At 36.1% G+C, this 19311-nt stretch overlaps 1 protein-coding gene across 1 annotated transcript; it reads right to left on the bottom strand.

The window, feature by feature from the left end:
* Positions 1 to 848: 848 nt before the first annotated feature.
* Positions 849 to 2297, bottom strand: LOC110794722 (uncharacterized mitochondrial protein AtMg00810-like). The gene is made up of 3 exons (XM_021999683.2): positions 1706 to 2297; positions 1337 to 1496; positions 849 to 975 (listed from the first exon to the last, which is right to left on the bottom strand). Exons 1-3 carry the CDS (start codon positions 2295 to 2297, stop codon positions 849 to 851), a joined length of 879 nt encoding a protein of 292 aa, XP_021855375.2.
* Between the last annotated feature and the right edge of the window lie 17014 nt (positions 2298 to 19311).

The following is a 19311-nucleotide window of genomic DNA, read 5'->3' on the forward strand; positions in this document are numbered from 1 at the left end:
CAGATAATAGCACCACATACGCACATATTTAAAATAAGTAAATCCCACTAAAAGTAAAACCTGGAGCAACGTCCGGGCCATAAACTAGTTATGAATTAAATTGTGAATTTATGTTGATTGAGGAAGATGACGTGGAAGATGTGTTGAACTGTAAAATGCTTTGTGTAACAAATATAAAAAGGTAAAATTGAAAAATAAAAAACAATTTATGGATAAAAGATAAGGGTACGTGACACATGTCTTCCAATCATCTATAGTTTCTTTTTTAATACTAACGTATAGATAGATATTTCCTAGTTTATGTAAAATTGTAATTAGAAAACTAATAGTTTATATATTTCAGTATGCAATAATCTATAAATTATTTATCAATGGGGAGCAAGTATAATTATAGTAAGCGAAGGTTTATTATTTAGCCTATAAAAAAGGGGTAGGCCTAACTAGAAAAATAAAAGCGAAAAACATATTGGTGGGAGTAATCATCAGTTTTAGGGCCAATTTTGGAGTTATTGTATTATTTTGCAGAACTTAATAATACGGTATTATTTAAGAGCAGGAAATATAAATATCCTATAAACACTTGTGTTTCGTTATTATTATTTTTGCTATTTGTTTTACTGCAGGGTTTGTGACAGAGTTCACCAATTTGGATGAACTTTTGCTCTAGATTAAACTAAGTAAAGAGAGAAAGATAGTAGAGAAGAAATTTCTTATTGATTGTAATGAATGAATTACAAGTTGTAATCCTTACAAGGCTATTTATACATTGAATGAGATGATGTGTTTAAGCCAATCATCATGAGTTATTTGTACACCTCAGCTTATTGTTGTCATCAGCTAACCATCAACTAATCACTACATTCTGGATGACTAACTGATTCTCTAACAGAATTGCTGAAATGTAGGAGAGTTGGTTGAGCTTTGATTCTTCTAGAAACAGTAGTATGCACGCAGTTAGCTTGACTTGCACTTGTGCTGTTTGTGTTATTGTTGATTGCATTCCTGTCAGCATGATGTAAACCAATACCCCCCCCCCCCCCCCTCAAACTTTGCATGGGAAAACATTGATCATTCCAAGTTTGGAAGATAGGTTCTTGTGATGAGCACTAGGGAGAATTTTGGTAAAAATGTCTGCAAGTTGGTTCTGAGTTTGGAGATAACTGAGTTGAAGTAGACCCTCTAGAACCTTGTCCCTAGTGAAGTGGCAACCCACTTCAATGTGTTTAGTTCTCTCATGAAAAATGGGATTAGTGGCAATATGAATTGTTGATTGGTTATCACAGTGGAGTTCAATAGGTTTGAGATTGGAAACACTAAATTCTTCTAGTAAACGAACCATACTTCTACAGCAGCTTGAGACATAGCTCTGTATTCAGCCTCAGAAGAACTTTTAGAAATTGTAGGTTGTTTCTTGGATTTCCATCTTACTGGAGAGTTGCCTAAAAGTAGAACATAGCCAGTGATTGATCTCCTTGTTGTTGGACAAGCAGCCCAATCTGAGTTAGAAAAAAGCTTGTAGAGTGAGCTGATCAGTAGCTTTTAATAAAATACCTTGGCCTGCAGTATTGTTTATGTATCTAAGGGTATGAGTAAGAGCTTCAACATGTAGCATAGTAGGTGAGTGCATGAATTGGCTCAAAGATTGGACATGATATCAGGTCTGGTGTAGGTGAGGAAATTCAGTTTTCCTACATAACATTTGTACACTCAACATTAGGATAAGGATCCCCTTCTGTAGTGAGTTTGAGATTGAGAGGAAAAGGAGTGACAACAGGTTTTGTAACATCAAGTTCATAGTCAAGAAGAAGCTCTTTGGTATATTTTTTCTGAGTGAGGTTGTAACCATCACCAATCTTACTTACTTCAATACCAAGAAAGAAATGTAGAAGACCTAGATCCTTAATGTTGAATGTTTGATGTAAATGATCCTTAAGAGCTGAAATGGTAGCAACATTGGACCCTGTGGTGATTATGTCATCAACATAAACAACAACAATAGTAATATCAGTAGAATCCCTTTTGACAAACAATGAGTAATCATTTTTTGACTGATTATACCCTTGAGATTTCAGCTCATTAAGAAGTCTTGCAAACCACTGTCTAGAGGCTTGCTTTAGGCCATATAGAGATTTGTTGAGTTTACATACATGACCAGGTGGAGCTGAAAGGCCTTCAGTAACTTTCTTATACACCTCCTCATCAAGACTGCCATGAAGAAAGGCAGTGTTGATATCCAGTTGAAATAAATCCCAATTTCTAGAGGCAGGAAGACTGATCAAACATCTAACAGTAGACATTTTCACAACAGGTGAAAATGTTTCATGATAGTCAATGCCATATTTTTTAGTAAATCCCTTGGAAACTAACCTAACTTTATACCTTTCAATGGATCCTTCAGCATTCTATTTGATCTTGTAAACCCATTTGTTAGGTTATGATACATATGACATTTACATAAATCATGCGGAAACAACCATTAACCCAGGAAACATATTATTTACACATAATCATATAGCATAATTAGATGCATACTCTTTGTTGCGTGCCTTCCCTAGCTGCGCCCGAACCGAACAAGAACAAGTCTTTTAGGACTCCAAGTGTCGTCCCTCCGTAGATAGTCCACAGCACGTCCGGATCCGCCTTAAGATTGACCAACTAGAATCGCCCTTAAGGTACTCAGAAAATTCGGCACTTTTGGGGCAAGATGGGTGTTCGAATTTTCTCTCAAAAACCTCACTTTTGAATACTTTGAAACTTATATATAAATTATGACCCCTAGGCCTTTATTTATAGAGTTATGGAAAAGGAATCGTAATCCTAGTAGGATGCGAATTAATTGGAATTAGAATTCTACATGAATTCTACTTAATCAATTTATCCAATAGGAATAGACATTTAATCATACACTGACTCTTGCAGATTCAGGAATCTCGCATGAGCTCAAACTCACACACACACGGCAGCCACAAGGGCTGCCCACGCATGCGAGCAGCAGCCCACGCAGCGCGGCCCACGCATGCGCGGCCTTGTGCGCGCTGGGCTGTGGCGTGCGTGCTTGCTGGGCGATGGCCCCGGCTTCGTGCTGGGCCTTCGTCCGGCAAGCCTCGTCCGATGCTAATTCGTACGATACGCTTCCGATTAAATTTCCATTTCCGGAATCTATTTCCGATACGAACAATATTTAATATTTCCGATTCCGGAATTAATTTCCGTTTCGAACAAATATTTAATATTTCCGTTTCCGGAATTATTTTCCGATTCCGGCAATATTTCCGATTCTGACAATATTTCCGTTTCCGGCAATATTTCCGATTCTGGTAATATTTCCATTTCCAATAATATTTTCCGATACGTACCATGTTTCCGTTTCCGGCAACATCTACGACTTGGATAATATTCATATTTCCGATACGATCCATATTTCCGTTTCCGGCAATATCATCGTTTCCGGAGTATTCATTTCTTGCCTGTGACGATCTTAGCTCCCACTGAAACCAAGATCCGTCGGTTCCGAATATTCATAGATGGAGTATTTAATGCCATTAAATACTTGATCCGTTTACGTACTATTTGTGTGACCCTACGGGTTTAGTCAAGAGTAAGCTGTGGATTAATATCATTAATTCCACTTGAACTGAAGCGGCCTCTAGCTAGGCATTCAGCTCACTTGATCTCACTGAATTATTAACTTGTTAATTAATACTGAACCGCATTTATTAGACTTAACATAGAATGCATACTTGGACCAAGGGCATTATTTCCTTCAGTCTCCCACTTGTCCTTAGGGACAAGTGTGCATTTCCTAATTCCTTTGTCGCTCGATGCTTGCTCTTGAACATAAGGTAAGAGTTGTCATCCTTATTATGTCCAGAGGTGTTCCTCGGTTTCAGAGTTCAACTGATCAAATAAACAGATAATCATAGCCTATGATTCATCCGAGCACGGCCATGCATTTCACAGTTTCTAGCTCTCCGAGTGGCCTTGTACAACTTTTAAGCATCTCATCCCGATTTATGGGAGGACAATCCCAATCTTGCGATCTTGAGATTAGACTTCGTTTGATAGGTGATTACCTGAGCGTTGCCTTTATAGCCTCCTTTTACGGTGCGACGGTTGGTCAACGTCAAAGCAACCAGTTCTCAAACAAGTAATCTCAAATCACTCAGGTATTGAGGATTTAGTGTCTAATAATTTAATGAAATTTACTTATGACAGACTTTCATCTCTTACAGTAAAGTTTCATAGGTCTTGTCCGATACTAGTCTTCCCAAAGTAAGTATCTATGCAAATGATTATGACATTGCCATGTCCACATAGTTCAAGAAACAGAACTACTAGTCATCTTGCATTCTAATCGTCTAACGTTTTCTATGCGTCCAATTTTATAGAAAACTCCGATTAGGGACCATTTTCAACCTTTGACATTCAAGTTCACTTGATAGACATTTCTTAGTCACAGGACTGGTCCTGACAGTCTATCTTGAATATTTCGTCAAATTTGAAGGGACTCATCATTTAATACTAAACCAAGATTAAATGGAATATGAAAATACATTTCATATATGATAAATGTTCAACCCCAATGTTTTACAACCATGGGCCTCAAACCCATTTTCTAAAACAATTCATGGAATTCAAAGCTATGCTTGATTTCCAGTGCGACAATGTGAGTGTTGCTTCTCACTTGTTGCATAGGTTTAGTTATCATGCTTTGCCAATCTTAACATCCTTTTCATCGAATGTTCTTTGAGATATGATGATAAGATCTTTTCGAGTTTGTTTATTATGTGATCTAGTCTTTCTTACTTCGATGGTGGTTTTACTCACTTTGCAATGAAGAACCATCAAGTTAGCAGACGTTTTTCTTGCTTCAAGAGTGGTTCTACGCATTTTTCAATGAAGAACCATCAAGCTAGCAGATAGGTGATCTACCCAAGTTCAGTGAAGAACTTTAAACAACCCTGTTTTATTGCTTCTTAGGCAATAATTACTTTTACTTCAACTGTATAGGTTGCTAGTGATGCTTTGTTTGGATTTACCTATCCAAGCAGTTCATAGATATGTGGAAGACTCTCCAACTATATCTTAGAACATAGAAATTATTATTTTAATTTCCCACGCAACAACTCATGGTCTCCAATCCATGTTGCCATTTCAAAACACGATGCTCTATAGCTCGTCCTTATCAATGGTTAACTCCAAAGGGTCTTGCTTGATCCTTTGCCAGTGTTTATGCGTGTAGCATCAATATTTAGCGTATCTTTATTTCCTTGAATCAAGAACTATTCCTATGTACCTTTTCAAGTACCATAAGTATTCTTGATCTCAATCTAGTTGATCTTCACTTAGATCAATAGAGATTGGTATATGTTCGTCATGCCTTAAAGTCATACGATACGTTTTTGGCGATCCTCATATTATATCATACATGATAAATTCTTTTGCAGAATAATTCCCAATTGAATTCTATTCATGTAACTTTAGCTCATTCAATTTTAGTAGATACTGAATCCAGCTAAATTCTTTGACATATAATATAGGTTAAGAATCTCATTTAGACTCTTTGATGTTTAACTTAGTAAATGCTTATACATAGTTCAAACATTCTTTACTTAGATTTATTCACATGGGTCGAATATCTCCAAAGGAGTCTTTCGTGTTTGATTTAGTAAATGCCATTACTTAATCCAAAACAATATCATAAGATCTTTGTAAATAGATCTTAATACCCAGTATGTACTAAGTTTCGCCATGGTCCATCATTGATGAATTATTTCAAATCTAAGTCATTAGCATTTGAATGTTATTTCACAATAGAGAGATATGTGTGTAATACACATAGGACCAAATAAGTTTTTATGTACTCCCACTAAACTTCTTATACATCTATAAGAATCATGTACATTTTATGAAACTAAAATACTTATTAGCTTCACTAAAATACAGTTCCAACTCCCAATTGCTTGCTTAAATCTGTACTTAGATTTTATAAGCTAGCTTTCTCTTTCAAGCATTTATTTGGATCCACAAATCCTATGACAAACCATGTACATAGTTTATTCCAACATTTGATTGAGGAATACGTTTTGTCATCCAATTGCTATATGTACCAATATGCAATCATTGCTTGAATTATAGACTTGAGCATTACGATTATGCATGAGGTTTCAACACAATTTACACCATGAATTTGCTTGTAACCTTTAGCAACTAATCTAGCTTTGTGTGTGAACACAATTCCATGTTTGATGGTTTTTATCCTTAAAACAAACTTGCAACCAATAGGTGTGAACCCATTCTTGCAAATCAACAAAATTTCAATTTTGTCATCAAAACATTGAGTATGTTTTATGGCCTCTAACCATTTAAAACATTTGAGTCTATATATGGCCTCTAACCATTTTAGGGAATCTAGGTTTCGTCATAGCTTTCTTACAAGTCACAAACTCATTAATCTATATGATAATAGTTTGACTGCAAGTTGTAGTTTTCTTCACTATTTAATAGAAGAATCTCATAGTTTCATTGACCTGATTTCTATGTTTCTTTACTATCTAATAGAAGAATCTCATAGTTTCAGTGACTTGAATTCTATGCCTACTTGGGTATAGAACATCAAACAATAGAATATCAATAGCCACTTGAAAGTCCTTTGAATATTCTGTTCTCCTTGAAGCACTTGTAAAGTCTTCTAAGAGATATCTATTCTTTAAAGCCACTTCTAAAGTCCTTAAAGAATAAGTTCGGATTTTCTGAAGCACTTCGAAAAGCCTCCGGAATGTCCGTTTATGTTTGTTGTTCGCCTCGAAAACTTTCGAGGTCTATTTTCTCCCACTTGTCATTTTGGAAACGAATCTCCAAAAGGACATTATTTCGAGCAAACAAACATTATGTTCTCAAAAATTCGTGGTAGAAACAATACCCTTGTGTCTCATTTGAATAAATCACAATGAAACATATATCTAGACTTGGGCCTTAGTTTGTTAAATAACAAACACTAAGCTCCCACTGAGTTTAGCAACTCTTTAGATATATATAATTGAAAAGATATCCTGAAATTACTTTTCAATAGCTTTGACGAATTTGGTTTAGTTTGGTGGTAGTTGAGCATTTTGTTTTAGAAATTATAGGAAAAGTCTTTATGATTCATCATTGATCGAATCAAGTACTAATTGACTTCGATCATTCCAACGTAGATATGCCATATCTTATGGAGCTAGATTGTGAAATTACAACACACAATCATTGATGATCATATTTGGTCTCAAGTAATCATCAACATGATCTAACCTAGATCTTTATGATTTCTTGCCGAGTGGACTTTATACTTCTGAATCTTTGAACTAGCCAAACAGATTCAACTTATATCACATTTGAGTAAATAAACCTATATTCACTCAAATCCATGTGAAATAATAAAGTCATAAAACCTTTCTTTAGCTTTGAACTCTATCGTCTAGGCGTTCTAACAATAGTTCATATTCTTTGTTACTTTCAACAAGTAAGACTAGCTTGTCTTAAGTTGATTTAGAAATCAACCAACTTTCAAAAGTCCATCAAAATAGAGCTTATGAATGTTAACTTGTTGATATGGTCTAAGCAACAATGCCAAAGATTAGTGGAACTCAAATCAAGGGTTTGATTTGAACCTAGTAAAGTTCTTTAAAGAGTTGTTTGTTTTAATCAAGCATATTGACTCAACCAGTAATTGACCATTTCATTCAAATAAACAAACAAACAAGCATTGTTTTTGTTCTTCTGAATGTGAGTCTTTCTGTGTTTGAAGCAGAAATTTAGGTATGCTGATTATGGAACAAAATAGCCATTAAGTTCCAGCCTTTGAAAGGACTTAAAACAAACTTAGATGACCCTACAATTAATGTAGCATTGCCATGCTTCATTTCCCACTTGTAGGTCATTAGTGTATCCTAGCTTCCATTGTTTGAGTTATTACCGAAGTAAGAACCTCAAGCGGTATATGATACCAAGGAAGTTTGATTGCTAGGTCACTTCTCTTTAAACATAAACTTATAGGTAGAAACGGAATCGTAAATTCCTTTCATTTGTTCCTCGTTTTCCTATTTCTTGTACCCTTTCTTATAGTCTTAAGAATTGAATTCTTTAGTGTTGACTTTTATACTTTGTTAGACATGTCCAATGTCACCAACAAGGTTCTTTACCATTTTAATTTATGTTGAATATTTTGTTTCAACTAGATGATCTTACCAGAAGCTTCTAAAGTTCTCTAAGCATCGATCTATTCGAATGTCTAGGGACTAGACTCATTCGAGAATTAAATGGACAAAGATATTAGGTTGTTAACCATTGGTAAAGCTGAGCGTTTAAGCTCAATGCTTTATGATCTCAAAACTACATTGTATTTTGAATTCACAAGCACCAATTGGTTTGCCATTCGATTTTGATCTTCGAAAACAACCATAAAAGTCGCTAAAAGAAACGTACATTTTAAATTGCTCACTTTCTCTCTTTTCCGTGAATCGTTCTTGGATTCACTACCAATCGAGGAAATTTACTGTTACCTTTCTAAAAGGATTTACTGCAGTGCAAGATACTTAATTATAAACAATAATTAAAACATACATTGAAGCATGCAAAGTCTAAACATTTATCATGAATAATAACTTGAAAATAAAGGCAATCATGCAATTTAAACAAGTCATTAGCATTTTATTCGAATTATGTGTTCCGGCAGGTGTGAATAAAATGATTCCAAGATCCTAAAATCATTGAAGAACTAAGCACAGTTTGTCGACTTAATCCTAGAACATCTTAGGTAAGCAAAAGCCTTTTGCTAATAGTCTAGAAACTATTCTTGGTTGATAGGTACGTCTAAGAACTTATTAGGTAAACCTATCGAATTTGCCACGACATAAAAGGACTCCTTACTTATATCGTTGAGTTTCACCAAAACTAACATGTACTCACAATTATTTGTGTACCTTGCCCCTTTAGGACCAATAAGTAACACCTCGCTGAGCGAAAACTATTACTAGATTGATGTAAAGGATATCCAAGCAAGTGTATATTTTGGCATGGCACCTTTTAACTCAATTTTTAAGTTTGGAACTTAAGGCTCTTACTATGTTGGTTAGATTTTAAGTGAACTAAAATCCTTAATCATGCAACATAATCAAGCTTTTGATCTCATGCATTTTAAGACATATTTAAAGCAATAAATAACTTAAAACATGCATAAGATATTTGTGATCTAGTATGGCCCGACTTCATCTTGAAGCTTTGACTTCAAAGTCCGTCTTGAAAATCTCCGTGGGAGGCACCATTTTCTTCAAATAGGATAAGTTATAACTAATTACAACTATTTGATGGTACGCAGACCATATTTGAATTGAAAAACAACTTTGGTACTTTAGACCAATTACATTCAAATTAATGGTACGCAGACCATATTTTCTATCCTATTTGGGCCATACTAGTCACTTCATAACCTGCAAAACAGTACATATACAATATATACCATTCACCCATTCATTATCATGAATGGCCCACATAGCTGGTTAGTAAAACACATTATGCATCACGTAAACATTTGCAGCAATTAATCAAGGGCACCAATAATCTACCAATTATTCAGTCCTTATTAATTCTAATCGAGTTGTTTTAACCTTAAGGATTTGTAGACCTAATCAAGAGTTTATGACTAAAAAGCGCTCCCACTCAAACCAATAAATTCATATGCTTTACTAATTTTAAACATAAAATTGTATTTCTAGTCTAACCGGAAACATACAAATTTAATTAAAATTTAAAGCTCATATAAATTTATAATTGAATCCAAAAATTTAATTTAATTTCAGTCGCATTTAAATTAATTTATGATTTTAATTTTAGTAAAATAATTAGAATAAATGCCATTTATTATAATTATAATATTCAAAATTAAAATTCAAGAAATTAATTCAAATTATTAATTTTAAAATCAATTAAAAATTACGTGAACTGAAATTTTCAAATTAAACATTCAAAACGATCTAATCGTAACGCAAACACCCTACGCGTTGCACGCCCATGGGCTGTACGCACACAGCCATTGCTGGCCATGTGCGCGCAGCCCATGCGCTCGTTGCATAGCTGCTGCTGTCCCATACAAAAGCCTCCGCACAGCGCCCACCGCACGCGAGCTATCGCTCGCAGCGCGCGCGCGTTACCGCGCTCGCTGGTGCGCGAGATCGCTCGCTGGTGCGCGCGAGCCATCGCTCGCTGGGGCGCTGCATCGCTCGCTGGCGCGCGCGAGCCATCGCTCGCTGGCGCGCGAGATCGCTCGCTGCGCGCGCGCGAGCCATCGCTCGCTGGTGCGCGCGAGCCATCGCTCGCTGGCGCGCGAGATCGCTCGCTGCGCGTGCGCGAGCCATCGCTCGCTGGTGCGCGACATCGCTCGCTGGGCGGGCGACGTCGCGCGCTGTGCGCGCGAGTGATGCTGTGCGCAGCGCTCGTGGCACGCGAGCTTGCGCTCGCTGCGCACGAGGCTGCGCGCTGTTGTGCGAGGCAGCGCGCGCTGTGGCGCAGCTCGCTTGCTGCCCACACGCGACTGCCTTGGCTCGCCCCTCGCCCATGCCCATCCGTTCATTGCTCGTGGCACACGTCACAAGGCAGGGCTGCTGCCTTGTGCTCGTGCACTACGCCCTTGCTCATTGCATTCGTGCCGCACGGGCGACGAGCTCCCTTGCTCGTCGTCGCATGCCCGCATTATACAACACCCCTTAAGGGTAATACGAAGCGTCCATTGCTTCGTGCGTGCAAGTTATTTGAACGAATCGCATAAAATTTTAAAATTTATATTTAAAATTAATGACAAATTAATAAATATTATTAATTTCATAATTTTAGGGCGAAAAATCGAAAATTTATTATCCAATTGATTTCCGATTGATATGGATTCAAGTCTAGGTCATAAAAATTTAAAATTTATCGTAAATTTACAATTTTTATGGTGGTTTTTAATCATAGGTTTCTAATTAAATTACAATTAATTATGAAAATCAAATTAATTCTAAATTATTCTAATTTTCAACAAATTAATCATAATTACAAATTAGATTGCATAATTAACAAGACTAGGCATTCAAACTTGTTAAACATATGCAGTAGGTCAATCAAAAATTCAAGATTTATCAACAGGAATCGCAAATATTTAATTTAACATCTTAAATTTACGAAATTTTGCATCCGAAAAACTAAAACCTTCGAAAAGTCATAGTTAGGCTTCGAATTTGAGAATTCTGGGTTCGGCAGAAAAATACTATTTTTGTCAAAATTTTAGAATGCCTTTTACATACGGAATTGACACAAAAATCACTCAATTCGGATGAGTAATGAAGAAACTGCCGAAAAACTGCGTACATATATTTAAATAAACGCAATTTGCAATTAATTAACAATTACGAAAATTAATCACCCCTTTAATTCTTGCAAATTTGTAATATTTAACCATGTTCATGCAATTTAGATTATGAAAATAATAAGGGGCTCGTGATACCAATGTTAGGTTATGATACATATGACATTTACATAAATCATGCGGAAACAACCATTAACCCAGGAAACATATTATTTACACATAATCATATAGCATAATTAGATGCATACTCTTTGTTGCGTGCCTTCCCTAGCTGCGCCCGAACCGAACAAGAACAAGTCTTTTAGGACTCCAAGTGTCGTCCCTCCGTAGATAGTCCACAGCACGTCCGGATCCGCCTTAAGATTGACCAACTAGAATCGCCCTTAAGGTACTCAGAAAATTCGGCACTTTTGGGGCAAGATGGGTGTTCGAATTTTCTCTCAAAAACCTCACTTTTGAATACTTTGAAACTTATATATAAATTATGACCCCTAGGCCTTTATTTATAGAGTTATGGAAAAGGAATCGTAATCCTAGTAGGATGCGAATTAATTGGAATTAGAATTCTACATGAATTCTACTTAATCAATTTATCCAATAGGAATAGACATTTAATCATACACTGACTCTTGCAGATTCAGGAATCTCGCATGAGCTCAAACTCACACACACACGGCAGCCACAAGGGCTGCCCACGCATGCGAGCAGCAGCCCACGCAGCGCGGCCCACGCATGCGCGGCCTTGTGCGCGCTGGGCTGTGGCGTGCGTGCTTGCTGGGCGATGGCCCCGGCTTCGTGCTGGGCCTTCGTCCGGCAAGCCTCGTCCGATGCTAATTCGTACGATACGCTTCCGATTAAATTTCCATTTCCGGAATCTATTTCCGATACGAACAATATTTAATATTTCCGATTCCGGAATTAATTTCCGTTTCGAACAAATATTTAATATTTCCGTTTCCGGAATTATTTTCCGATTCCGGCAATATTTCCGATTCTGACAATATTTCCGTTTCCGGCAATATTTCCGATTCTGGTAATATTTCCATTTCCAATAATATTTTCCGATACGTACCATGTTTCCGTTTCCGGCAACATCTACGACTTGGATAATATTCATATTTCCGATACGATCCATATTTCCGTTTCCGGCAATATCATCGTTTCCGGAGTATTCATTTCTTGCCTGTGACGATCTTAGCTCCCACTGAAACCAAGATCCGTCGGTTCCGAATATTCATAGATGGAGTATTTAATGCCATTAAATACTTGATCCGTTTACGTACTATTTGTGTGACCCTACGGGTTCAGTCAAGAGTAAGATGTGGATTAATATCATTAATTCCACTTGAACTGAAGCGGCCTCTAGCTAGGCATTCAGCTCACTTGATCTCACTGAATTATTAACTTGTTAATTAATACTGAACCGCATTTATTAGACTTAACATAGAATGCATACTTGGACCAAGGGCATTATTTCCTTCACCATTTGCATCCTATTGCCTTTTTACCTTTTGGTAGCAATACAAAGTCCCAAGTATTGTTGTTTTGGAGTACAGTGATCTCCTTATCCATGGCCTCTACCCAGTGAGAGTTCTGGACAGCTTCAGTGAAAGAAGTTGGTTCAACTAGTTCCATGTGAGAAGCAATCAGTAATTTGTGTTCCTGTGGTAGACTGTCATAAGCTACCAGGTTACACCAGTGCTTTATAGGTTTGGAACAGATAAAGTCTTTAAGGTGAGAAGGTGTCTTGGTGGATTTGGTTGATTTTCTTGTTTGAGTAGCTATTAGGGAAGAAGAATGTGTTTGTGATTGATTGGTTAAGGGGGAACAATCATCCACAGAAATAGAAGTGTGTGGAATAGGACTTTCTGTAGAAATAGAAGTGGTGACAGGGGTGTGATGGAGATCTGGATGGGAATGGAGATCTGAAGAGTAAGGAGTGACAAGAGGAAAAAAGAATTGATTTGAGTATGCATCTTTTGGTGTATAAGAAAAAAGAAAAGGGAAGTGTTTTTCATGAAATGTTACATCTCTTGTAACAACAATTTTGTTAGTGGATAGATTGAGTACTTTGTAGTCTTTCCGGTGAGGTGGATAACCAAGGAGAACACATGCATTAGCCCTTGGATTAAATTTTGATATATTGACTTTAGAAGTACTAATGTAACATAGGCATCCAAAAACTCTGAGATGAGAAAGATTAGGTGGTTCATTGAATAGTTTTTCATAAGGAGTGGAAAATTGAATGCTCTTGAGTGGCATTCTGTTGATTAAATAAGTAGCAGTGAGAATACCTTCACTCCAATATTTGTCTGGAAGTTTAGATTGAAAAGAAAGAGCCCTAGCAGTCTCAAGCAAGTGTTTGTGCTTTCTTTCAACCACTCCATTCTGTTGGGGTGTGTTGCTACAACTTTTATGGTGTAAAATCCCTCTTTTAAGGAATAAATCCTTAAATCCACCTTCTGTTAGATCAAGAGCATTGTCTGATCTAACTTGTTTGGCTGTAACACCAAACTGATTCTCGGTATACAGAAAAATTTCACTCATAATTTTGACTGAATCAGTTTTATTTCTCATCAAATGTGTCCATGTCATTCTGGTGTAATCATCCACAATTGTAAGAAATTGATTACATATAGAAGTATCACATATAGAATATGGTCCCCATACATCAATGTGAAGTAGTTCAAAAGGCTTATTTGTTTTAATACTACTGACAGGAAAGAGAAATCTAGTATGCTTAGCTAGGGGGCAGATTTGACAAAAACTTTCAGCTAAGCAACCATTAACATCAACACCCTTGATGTTCTTTATTTTTCCAAAAGACATGTGGCCTAATCTTAAGTGCCAAAGCTTGGCTTCTTCTATTGCAGAGATACTGGAAAGAGCAAAAACATTGAGCAAAGAATTGATGTATGTCTTCAATAACTCTTCATTGGGACTGTATAAGCCTTTGTCCAATTTACCAAGTAGAATATGCTTGTTCTTGGAAGGGTCCTATATAAGACATTCACCATTGGTAAAAGAAATGGAACACTGATCATCACAACACAATTTTAAATGGAGATCAGATTGAATTGGAATCCTGGAACATGTAACACATTTATGAGTGTAATATGTTCTCCTAAATTAATCTGTCCTGTATGTGTAACTTGCAGTTCAGTTCCATCAGGTATAGTGATAGTGTGATGTTTATCATGCAGTGGTTCTAGTGTAGAGAACATGTTTAAATTCGAGCACATATGGTCACTAGCACCACTATCCAAAATCCATTTCGTTTTAAAACTAGACAAAAGGCAAGTACCTCTTATGTGAGAGCTGGTTGCTAGACCAAGTGAGCTAGAGCCTTGATGCTCAACTTGACTAGCAACCTTCTGAATATTGAGATACTTCATGAATTGGTTGTATTGATCCTCTGTGAAGTTGGCAAGAATTGTGCCTGAATCACCACTTGGAACTTCTTTATCAACATGTTCTTCTAAATGAGCAGCTGCTGCAACTCTTTTTCCTTTGCCTTTGAAGTCCTTAGGGTAACCATGTAGCTTCCAACACTTGTCAATGGTGTGATTCTTCCATCTGTAGTGCTCACATAACAAATTGTTCCTTGTATAAGTAAAATTTCTTGATTGATTTCCACCATTTGAAGCTTGTGATCCAGAACCTGCATTGTAGTATGGTTTATTCTCAGAAAACCTTCTAGCAGTGAATACAGTGGATTCTGAAACTTGATTTCTGATGCTGTGAACTTCTTTTTGTTGCTCTTCTTGAAGAAGTAGCCCATATTCTTTTGAAATAGTAGGTAATGGACTCGTCATTAAGATTGTACTCTTAGGATGTTCATATTTCCGTTTCAGTTTTTTTATTCTGTTGAGACTTAAGAAGTTTCCGTGTGAGTGTGCAACTACAACCAATACACACACATGAAGGTAATGGATCTAATCCATCCAACTGATCCCATAGCAGCTTGATTTTAGTAAAGAAAGCTGAAATATCTTCATCATCTGCTTGATTCAGATCACTTAGTTGTTGCTGTGTAGTGTACAATTGAGGTCCTGATGACTGACATAATCTTTCTTCCAAATCTAGCCATATTTCTCTCGTTGTTTTGAGGTATAAAACAATTCTTACAATAGAAGGTTCCAGAGAAGCAAGCATCCAAGTAATCACAAGATCGTTGCACCTACTCCAGATTCTTTGATTTGCAGAACTTGCTGCAGGTTGATAGAGAGTTTCACCCACAAAACACAGCTTGTTTCTGGCTGATAAGGCAATCATCATAGAATGTTTCCAATCATTGAAACATTTCCATCAAAAACAATATTTACTAACTTTGAGGCATTCAAATCATTACTACTCGGGTAATATGCAGAATTTGGATTAAGAGCAGGCTCAACTTGATCAGCAGGCATATTGAAGAATCTTGGATGAAATTCTAAAGAATCTCAATCAATCAACTGAAAACTTAGTAAGAAATTGAGTTGTTCAGTTAATCTGAACAATCTACAAACTGAATTATAGATGAAAAACAGAAGAAATGCGGAAGAAAACTAGCAGGATCTAAAGATCTGCTCTGATACCATGACAAAGTTCACCAATTTGGATGAACTTCTGCTCTAGATTAAACTAACTAAAGAGAGAAAGAGAGATAGTAGAGAAGAAATTTCTTATTGATTGTAATGAATGAATTACAAGTTGTAATCCTTACAAGGCTATTTATACATTGAATGAGATGATGTGTTTAAGCCAATCATCATAAGTTATTTGAACACCTCGGCTTATTGCTGTCATCAGCTAACCATCAACTAATCATTACATTCTGGCTGACTAATTGATTCTCTAACAGAATTGCTGAAATGTAGGAGAGTTGGTTGAGCTTTGATTCTTCTAGAAACAGTAGTATGCACGCAGTTGGCTTGACTTGCACTTGTGCTGTTTGTGTTATTGCTGATTGCATTCCTGTCAGCATGATGTAAACCAATAGTTTGTTCATATTCTTTCGTGGCATGTGTTTGGTTATTTAACATAACGATACAGAGAGAGTATTGCTTGAGTGTTTGCTATATAAGCAACATATTTCAACCCCCCCCCCCCCCAACAAACGTAGAGCTACTAACCTTTCTCATCTATGTGTTGTGTTGAAAACACAATTTCCCCATTCTTGAATGTTAGTCTCATTTCTTAATTGAGTTGTTCTTTTTTATTAGTCTCATTTGAAATTTTTTCTTATTTGTCTAACATTTATCCCCTTTATACCTTTATAAATATCCCAAATGCTCACTTATTTTCTCCCAAGTAAAATTTTATCCTCATTAAACCCCAACATTATTTCTTTCTCCTAGCCACATAGAGTACATTCTATTGAAATTAATGTGACAATTGTATTTTTGTTGAATTGTCTTAGATTCCAAAATAACTAACATTAAAGAACCGAAGGAGTATTACTTTATATTTTTCTCATTTTAAAATTAAGATATGAAATACATCTTTCGTTTTTTTAATCATTTTAAAGGATACAAAACTCAGTTTTCTCCTTTTTTCTGTACTAGTTGTTGGACCGCACGCGCGGTCCCCCAAGATATCGGAATTAGTTCGTAGAATTAATTAGCGTATAAGCAAAATTTGTACGGGAAAAAATCGAGGGAATTAGGTAGTCCGAAAACAACTACAAGGGATAGCATTCCGTATTCCAATATCGGGTGCTTGATCTGTTCAAATAGCAGGTTAATGCAAGCTAGATAGTACATTATAGGAGTTCATGCTAGAAAAATAACATTACATATTCCTGAAATCAGCATTGCAAAGCAGAACATAAAGAACTCGGCATAGTGTCCGAGTCATAATATGTACAAGAGTAGTTATGTTCAAGTTACAAAATATTTAAGGGGTATTTGTTGAGAACACCGCACTACGAGCTTGTTCCCTTCAAAAACCTTTAGGTAATGAGCCTACATTCCCACCTTCTATACTATTGCAACAGAAACTAATTCTGTTGGCAAGAAGTGTAGGAGCCATAAACATATTACGTGCAAATACTAAAGGGTTTGATTCTAGGCTGAAGTGTAGGAGCCATAACCATTTAACCTTTTAAAATGTTTATCCACAATTTTTTTCATAATAAAAAATTAATCAAAAAATATTAAAAGTTATTTCATACAAAAACAATGAGTAAAAATGATCTCGGTATACAATAATTTTATTGTACATCTTATGCGTGTAAGACTTTTTGTATGCCAATACTAATGTAACATTAATTAGTGAGTACCACAACCATGCATAAGTAATGTTTTATTTTTTTTATTTTTTTTTATTTCACATGGGATAAGAAGCAGGAAAAATAAAAAGCACTAAATAACAAAAACTAAAAAAATCTGAAAACAAATAAACGAGCGACGCCACACAAAAGCAAAAACGGAGTAAGGGCAAGACGAATAAACGAGCGGAGAAGCAGAGGCAAAAGGAAAGAAAAACCAGAGGAGAGAGGAATGGAATAAATTAGGAGAAAGAAACAAATTTCTTAGGAATCAGAAAACAGAAAAGAGAGAAAGTAAAAAAAAAAATGTGGAAATATGTAAGCAACAAGGTTTGAACCTTGGTTGATTAAACAAGCATTATAGAGCTTGCAAAGGGAAGGAATGCAAAAAATTTCCTTAGGAATAGTGGATTTCATGTATTTGTGACTCAAAACACTATTACTAAGCATAGTGTTCAAAATGTGAGTATTTTAAAGGTTAGAGATTCCCCCGCAAGAGAGGATAATTGCAAAATTGTTGTATTTAAATATGGTCAATTTAAAACACGTACTCCACGATCACCGAATCCACCATATTTGGATTACATTTGTGTTGGACAAAACCAAATTGGCTTGGCAATTTGCATTAATGGAGCCTGTAAAGTAGCCAATATAGCTAAGCCGTGGTCCCAAATTAACATGTTAGCTTGGCTACATAGGCCTAGCCATGTTTTAACCTATTGCACGTTTTTGCACCATTTTTGCTGCAGCTTTTTTTAATGTTTGGTTTGTTTTAGATACACCATATCTTTATATGGTCCAATTTTTATTTATTTATATATTTTTATTTAGCATTTTATTTAATTTTTAATTCGGATTTGTATTACTCCGTATTCATATAGTTTGACCTTATTGTAATTTGTGAAATTGTGGTGCACTCAAAACTTTAACCTTTCTAATGTTTTTAGCTTGTCTAGCTATTTTTGTCCTAGTTATAGTTAGAGCATTATCGAGTAGGAGTTCTAAGGTAAGTCCCCTACCCATTCCATCAATTTGTGTTGGATAAGCGACGGAGTTATATGCTAAAAGAGTTGATTTTGATACTCTCACAATGAGACACAATTTTGTATGATCTACTAACAAAAACAAGGTACCAAAGTACTTCGTAAGTCCTTGGTTTTAAAATCGATTCCCTAGATTATTGGTATTTGCTGATACACTTGAAAGTAGAGGGGTAAACAACCCAAAACACCTATATGGCTCCGTTCATTTGAAAATTATTAGGTGAACCCAGGTGCACCGTGCATCCAAAGGTATTTTGATGCTCATTGGTGACCCCTTTCATATTTATCCTCATGTAAGGAGAAAATGTGAGATGTTGCACGGTGCATCCAGGTACACCAATATGTTCTGTTCTTTATTTTAACGGAAAATACTTTCCATGAAAATGATTTTCTCATTTTCCTTTGTTTGTTTGTTTGTTTTGTTATGGGTGAAAAACAATTTTCCCAAAGACGAAAGACAACTTTCTTTGGAGGAAAACCAACTTTTCTTTTAATAAGAAAGAATGCCACATTTACCACACTAATCATTTTCTCTCCTCTCATTCCCACTTATATGTTCTTTTTCCTTATATTTTTTCTTGTAAGGGAACAAACAAATGAAAATTAACTTTCTTGAAAATCATTTCACATGAAAATTCATT

This window comes from Spinacia oleracea, chromosome 4 (genome assembly GCF_020520425.1).
Source record: "Spinacia oleracea cultivar Varoflay chromosome 4, BTI_SOV_V1, whole genome shotgun sequence".
NCBI classification, from domain to species: Eukaryota; Viridiplantae; Streptophyta; class Magnoliopsida; order Caryophyllales; family Amaranthaceae; genus Spinacia; species Spinacia oleracea.

Coding starts and splice junctions, on each gene's coding strand:
- LOC110794722 (XM_021999683.2), bottom strand. CDS start 2,297: ATGTCTACTGTTAGATGTTTGATCAGTCTTCCTGCCTCTAGAAATTGG. Junction 1,497..1,705: donor TCCTTATCCTAATGTTGAGT/GTACAAATGTTA, acceptor TTTCTAACTCAG/ATTGGGCTGCTTGTCCAACA. Junction 976..1,336: donor CAAGCTGCTGTAGAAGTATG/GTTCGTTTACTA, acceptor TAACACAAACAG/CACAAGTGCAAGTCAAGCTA.